The 7,500-nt window shown below is 42.3% G+C and overlaps 1 protein-coding gene across 1 annotated transcript in view; it reads left to right on the top strand.

The window, feature by feature from the left end:
• The window catches only part of LOC308164122 (sodium- and chloride-dependent betaine transporter-like), a gene marked incomplete at both ends in the record, with an annotated part of 23,958 nt that overhangs the window by 8,837 nt on the left and 7,621 nt on the right, over positions 1-7,500 (top strand). Inside the window, 2 exons of the mRNA XM_080538273.1 lie at positions 3,847-3,973; positions 4,474-4,608. Coding sequence (XP_080394399.1) covers positions 3,847-3,973; positions 4,474-4,608 — 262 coding nt within the window. The remainder of the gene's footprint in view (positions 1-3,846; positions 3,974-4,473; positions 4,609-7,500) is intronic.

Here is a 7,500-nt window from a genome sequence, read left to right as displayed (position 1 = left end):
CTAACATAAACTACAGGACATCTGTATTGATCATTTTTCATAATATCATCTTGAACTTCTCTTTCTCTGTCTTCCTGCAAGGCAGGGAGTCTATAAACAACATAAAACAATGTGAATGAGATTTGCGTGGACCAGTATGTATGTGGTGTGTCATGGTGGAGTGGAGTTTAAATGTTGGTGTGCGTCATGCACACAATGCTACACTATGTTTTCTCTACCAACCGTATAGACCAGCCATCTTTATGGCCTCTAAAACCTTTATAGCCTGGTGGAACCAACCAGGATGGTCTTATAGTTCACTAGACTAGGGGGCAGCTGTGGCTCAGGAGGTAGAGCTTTTTATTTTTATTTTTTATTTTTTATTTTATCTGAGTGGGTCAGTCCCACTCATATTTTTCATTTTATTGGACAGGCATAGTGAAGACAGTCAGGAAAGTAAGGCAGAGATGGCATGTCAGCAGGGCATGGGCTGGATTCGAACCCATGCTGACATGGGCATATGTGTGCACTATAGACCATAGTGCTAGACCACTGGACCACCCCAGGCCACCTTAGGAGGTAGAGCTGGCATCTAATGATCGCAAGGTCAGAGGTTCGATCCCCAGATCCTCCTGTTCACATGTCGAAGTGTCCTTGGGCAAGGCACCGAACCCCCCAAAAATCTTAACTTTTGTACCTTCGTGGAGAACTATGGGGAAGTGTAAGTTCAACACTACCTGGTTGGAGGAAATCACTGTGCTTGGTTGAAACCAATGGAGGGGAATGTTTTTTAATCCCTCTGCACCGTATGCAAGAAAACTGTGAAACTAGGAACATTGGGGGGTAAAGGCTTCAGAATCACATGGTCAGTCAGAGAAACAACAAGACCCGTCAAAAACCTACAACAAACGCCTGCTAACCCTTCCGTGATTGCTGATTCTTCGGGAGCGTCGAGTGTGTCTGCCAGGGCGCCTCTGCTACAACATCTCATGCGACATCGGGGATAATCGACCTCTGGACGACGTTTGGGTCTACGTCGACCCTAAATGCAGAGGTTCTGTGGACGCTAAATACTGTAGCTAAATACCAATCGTACAACTACGGAGCCCCCCTGGGGTCACATGGTAGAAAAAACGTATTTGATGTGTGAATTCGTTCCCTCGATTTAGTAAATCTGTTCCCTCGGTTTAGTAATTTGTTCCCTCGGTTTAGTAATTCGTTAGGGTTAGGGTTAGGGTTAGGGTTAGGCCCTACGAGCCAGAACGATCGCAAGGATTCTAACCCTAACCCTAACGAATTACTAAACCGAGGGAATGAATTACTAAACAGAGAGAACGGATTACTAAACCGAGGGAACGAATTACTAAACCGAGGGAACGGATTCACACATCAAATAATTTCTTTCTACCATGTGACCCCAGGGGGGCTCCGTATACAACAGCAACGGTGGCATAGGTGAGCTTTTTAAAAACATGTTCCCAGATTCGCGTGCGGTGGTGACAAAGTCAAGAGCACATCAAGAGAGAACTCGCCTCTAAAGTACGTTCGTTCTGATGTTCTATGAAAGTGGGACATGATGCAACAGCATGGGACTTGTTCGAACATGCCAAAGTAAGTAATTAAATATTGATCATGTTTATATTTATTCAGCAAGTATTGGTATTAGACTCACATGTGTTGATTGTTTTCATTAGCAATGCTGGGTGATCTATTCTGTTGCATATAACAGTTGCAGATATAGAACAATGGCAATGTAAGTTAGCCTATGCTTTTATTTCTTGATTCATCTCCATTGCTTATCAACACAATACTAGATATAATAGCAAGTATTACTTCATTTTGACTGACGTTGATTCTTTTCATTGGCAATGCTACGTCCAAGTAAGTAATCAATAGATTATTGATCATTATGATCAATGTATTTAATTGTTAAAACTAGGCCTGGTTAATCTTGCTTCATGCTCAATGCAATGGCAACATGTCATTCCATTGTCATTTTGACCCACGTAATTTTGAAAATAGACATGGGTCATTGAAAGTGCTTGAATTCCCCCCTCTCTCGCTCTCTCTAAAAAAACATCTATATTCAAAAATGTTTTAGTTAGCTCGTCAACTAGTAAATAAGTCTCTGTATTGCTTAACTTTACACATATTTCACAATATATTGTCTTGCTGTGCTGTGGTAGAGAAGGCAAGAGACCATCTAGTGTTCACACATACAAGCCTCTCTTTTTAATTGTTGTCTGTGAGTGGATAGTTCCTATTATATAAATTCTCATCTAGATCTGTCTCAAACTATGCCGTGTTGGGTCCTTGAATTTGAGGGAATTGAGTCTTGAAAGTCCTTGAAAGGTGCTTGAATTTGATGTTTCAGAACGTGTGGGAGCCTGGTGTGGAGGTATGGAGCCTGGTATGGAGCCTGGCATGGAGGTGCTCAGCTTGTTGCCGTGGGGAGCTGTGGACTCCATGGCTACGTTCACACTGCAGGTCTTGATGCTCAATTCCGATTTTTTACACAGATCCATTTTTTTTGTTTGGCAGTTCACATTACTTTTAAAATGTGACCTATATTTGACCTAGGCCGACATTGACTCCCGTGTGAACATTCCACGGCCCTGAACAGACCCGCATGTGCAGAAGGACAGCGCACTGTTTAAAATAATAATAATACATTAGACTTATATAGCGCTTTTCTAGACACTCAAAGACGTTTTACAAACTGAAAAGATTGAGTAGTAAAATAAAAAGAAACGTAAAAAGTATATCTAGATTCATGATATATAATATATATGATAACATGATAACGTTACAACCGGATTCATTTTCAAGTTTTTGTGCAGCGGAAGCCGGCAAAGATATGAGCAAGATATGAGCAAGTGCGCCTAGAGTGCAGGGTTGCCAGATGGGGCGGGTTACCGCCGAATGGGCTACTGGATTTATCGGTTATAGACTGGTTAGGCTGTAAATTGTCAATCCCATCTGGCAACCCTGCTAGAGTGACATAAAAGTCGCATTAAAAGCGACTTGACAGTTCAGACGTAGCTAAATATCAGACATGTATCCGATGTAATACCACCTCTGAACGCGACCCAGGTCGGATTTTAAAAAGTCAGATTTCAGTGACTTGCGCTGTTCACACGGTCATGCATAAATCAGACCTGAGTCGCATGTCGGCAAAAAAAAAAGGGATTTGGGTCAGATTTCACTGCAGTGTGAATGCAGCTGGACAAGCGGCCGAAGGCAACGCACACATTGTCCCACAATGAGCCAGCACGGAGGGAAGATCACAGGGCTGTAACCCGATCGACAGTCTTCCCTTTGTCGTTCTGTAGCCACTGCTGGATTGAAAACTAACTTGCCTGTGGCGATATAGGCTCTCGTAGTCGGTTTGCATGCGCACTTCTGTTTACTGTTATGTTCATGAGTCTTATGTTGAACATGAATACATTTACTGTTGTGTTCGTTCTTATGCTAAACGTGAATAAATTGACTTTGTAAGTCATTCTGGGACTTGTTTTCTTTCCTTCATACTTTTTTTTGCCGGTATATAGCAGTGAAATAAGTCTTCAATTATTTTAAAGAAGGTCTTAAAAAAAGTCGTACATTTGACTTGTTGAAACCTGCAGGAACCCTGACATACTGTTACATACACTTAGGCTACCTATCACTATCATTGTCAGTTTTTTTTAATATCATGTTCTTATATCACTATTTGCACTTCTGGGTAGATGCTAAACTGCATTTCGTTGTATAGTACTTGTACTCCGCAATGACAATAAAGTTGAATCTAATCTAATCGAATAAATGCAGTCAAGGTCAGATGATGAATTTAAAGTATGTTGGAATGTGTGCATGTTCTCTCTCCAGTCATCGGGTCTTGAGGAGCTCAGGGACAAACATGTTCCTTGTTAATTGGGACTTGGCTTTCTGTCTACTGGTGGCCTGGATTGTTGTTTACTTCTGCATCTGGAAGGGAATCAAGTCTACAGGCAAGGTCAGTCATCAACACAACAATACTTGAGCAATATCACACGAGAGGGAGTGCTGTTATACTGAATATCGTGCTGATATTATAACAGTATAACAGCACGACCTCGAGTGTGATATTGCTTTTATACAACAGTTCTACAGCGCCATTTATTAGTTAACAGTAATAAGTGACAACAGATTATGATTTGTTTGTTTATTTAATCATTTATTTTTGGCTCCGTCAACAAAAAATAGTTCCGCAACTGGACTGTTGTTGCCTAGTAACCTGAACACAAACATCTGCAGGCTAGCTACTTTGTATTAACGGTCATTTCGGAGTGATACATATAGTTAAAAGTCCCAGTGCTGTTATACTGTATATCAGCACTCATGGAATCCCTCTTGTCCAATCAAATGACTTGGTCGGAACTAACTGTTGTATAAATGTGGACAGCTGAAGCAGTCAACACAGACCAATTGCTCTTGTCAATGTGTGTGTGTGTGTGTGTGTGTGTGTCATCATAGGCGGTGTACTTCACAGCAACGTTCCCCTACCTCATGCTCTTCATCCTCTTCATCCGCGGCGTGACGCTCCCGGGGGCCGGGGCAGGTGTGGCGTACTTCCTCTACCCCGACATGGGGAGGCTCCGCGACCCTCAGGTGAGACTGACTGGGAAAGAGGGATGAGTCATAGGACTTGATCATGTGACCTGGTCTAGGACCTAGAAAGAGAATAGTAGAGTCATCACGTTATGTTTTTTCCTTCTCGGTCACACTTTGGAGTGACAGGGTTAAAGATGGCAGATACTGTTTCCTCTACGATGTTCCTCAGGGATGAATTGTCTCTCTCACTTCTCACTCTCAGCCTCTCCCAAAGAGTAGCTGAGGTCTCAGCTAGAAAAGCAAACCGACATCCTTTTAAGATAACAAGTTGATCAACGGAAGATTTACCCCCTGGAAACACCATAACATCAACACACGGATAAAAAAACACATTGCTCCCTATGATATTATTACAACTATTCCTACTTTGCGAAGGGTAGCCAAGAACACTGATAGACGTTTCTGTGCTGTCAATGGAAACATTGAAAACATCCAGATGCCACCTACTCCCACAAGAGGGACATTCTCTGTCGGGATGACCTTTGACCCTGTCACAGTTCAGTTCAAGACCTCATCGTTTCCCCAGGCCCCTTAAAGAGGCCCTTTAAAGACGTCAAGCATTATCTCTCTCCCCCATTATCTCTCTCCCCCATTACTGATTCCTGTCGCAATATGTCAGACTCTCCATTTACGCGCATCCAGTGGATTTCACCAGCAAACACGCAGATTCTAATACAGAGACAGAAAGAGATTGAATGCACATTGCTGCAAAAGAAAATCGGCAAAATGCTAGCTTTGAAAACATGTTTTAATTTTGTGCAGGCTAGCTCACAACTTTCCGACAACACTTTTTACATCCTGCGCCCCCAGATTCCGGGATCCGAGATTAGGAGTGACCCATGCGATGCCTGCGTGTGTATGTATGTGTGTGTCTGTCTGGACTCACACAGAGTGGTAGCACATACAATACCAGTCAAAAGTTTGGACGCACTTTCCCATTGAATTGAATGGTAAAGTGTGTCCAAACTTTTGACTGGTACTGTACTGCTTTCAACCAGACTCTTGTTTAAAAGGATGTGAAATTCTTCCTTGGCAAGAACACACTGTAAACATTGGCTGTTATTGTGTTGTTTGACTTACTTAATCCTCAATATCCCTTGTTACCACATAACGTCTCAATGACTTCCCTTCACTTCTCTCTGTCCTTCGCAACTTCGTGCCTCGCTCCAAGAGAGATTAAACTTTGCCAGCTCTTCCTTCGCGATCTTGCATCTTCATTGATGTTGTGTTGGGGAGTAGGTAATTATCTTAGTAGTGTTTAAACTTGCTGATATTCAAACAAAAAAAAAAGTCCATACAAATGCACTTCATCGCGATAAAACAATTTTTTACAGAGAAAACCAGCGTCAGAAGACCTGAGAGCTCTATTGGGCTGATATGCTAGCAAACGGTCTTTCAGATATTCTGGTGCTGTGCCAGTGAGAGCTTTATAAACAAGCAGAAGGATCTTGAAATCTATTCTGAACTTAACAGGAAGCGTTATATGAGCTCGTCTGCTTGTTTTAGGTTAAAACTCTCGCTTCTGCATTTTGGACTAATTGCAGCTGGCCAATAGCTTTCTTTGGAAGATCAGAAAGGAGACTGTACAGTGTTTAAACTTTGTGACGTTAGAATTATAAGGTTCTATCTCCATTTTTGTCAAAATTTAGTTTTTTACATAATCTGATCCATTAGGTGTTTATTAATGCCTGTGTGGTGTTATTTTTAAAATGTTGAAATGTTTTAGTTAGTAATTGATAAAATACAAAGGTTCCATCTCACAAAACATAATGGAATGTCAAAACTTTGACGCTCAATATCTCTGAACTACCCTAAACGGAGATAGAACCTTATAATTCTAAGCTCACAACTTGCTGATATTCAAACAGCTCAGTGACTCACATCTGAGTCATTGAGTATCCCAGCATCGTACATCTGGCTATCACACAATAAAACCGAGTCCATACAAATGCACTTCATCGCGATCTTGCATCTTGATCGATGTTGTGTTAGGGGAGTAGGTAATTATGTTAGTGCAGTGTTTAAACTTGCTGATATTCAAACAGCTCAGTGACTCACCTCTGAGTCATTGCGTTTCCCAGCATCTTACATCTGGCTATCACAAAATAAAACCAAGTCCATCCAAACGCACCACAGGGACACACTCTAGTGGTGTGAGAACTGAAAGGGTGTGGTTTTGGGTGGGTTCTTGGGAATCTCCAGCAATTTCAACAGGACCTTTTCGACAGCGATTAAAACCAGCTTTGGGTCAGAACCAGGAGAATGGTTATGTAACGACCAGCTGCAGCTGTAATGTGTAAAACAGCCCCAGTTCAAGCTTCTTCTTCTTCTTCTTTTCTCCATCTGCAGAGGAAGTCTGGTCTGGAAGTTGTTTAGGGGTGAGGGCCTGGTGTGGGAAGACGCAGGGTAGGAGAAGCGAGGGGGCCTCAGCGTGTGTAGGGGGGACGGATCATTTGCTGTTTTACGGGGGTTCAGCCCCCCAGTGCTTTCTTCCTGCTAATACTAACCAGATGCTAAGCGGGGCTGAGGGGGCTGGAATCTGTCACACATACACACACACACACACACACACACACACACACACACACACACACACACACACACACACACAGACTCAAAGATGGGTGTTGGCTATTATTAATGGAAAGGGCATGTTGACACAAGACAAACCTGTTTGTGAAGCTAGTCGATCTGTAGACTTTGACAGACAAATTACATGTTTGCATGAGTTATTGTACTCCAGGAGAGCGACATATATCTAATATCTTTTTCTCTCTTTCTCTCTTTCTGTGTATCTCTCCCAGTGGAACTGACAGTGAGTGCTTGTTCATTCATGATAAAAAAAAGCTGTGTGTTGTTTGCTTGCCTCTCTCCTGTTTCTTAATACTC

The sequence above is a fragment of the Nansenia antarctica genome, assembly GCF_963989245.1.
Source record: "Nansenia antarctica genome assembly, chromosome: 8".
NCBI lineage: Eukaryota > Metazoa > Chordata > Actinopteri > Argentiniformes > Microstomatidae > Nansenia > Nansenia antarctica.
The sequence above is the reverse complement of the archived record's forward strand: the minus strand, read 5'-3'. Positions and strand labels throughout refer to the sequence as shown.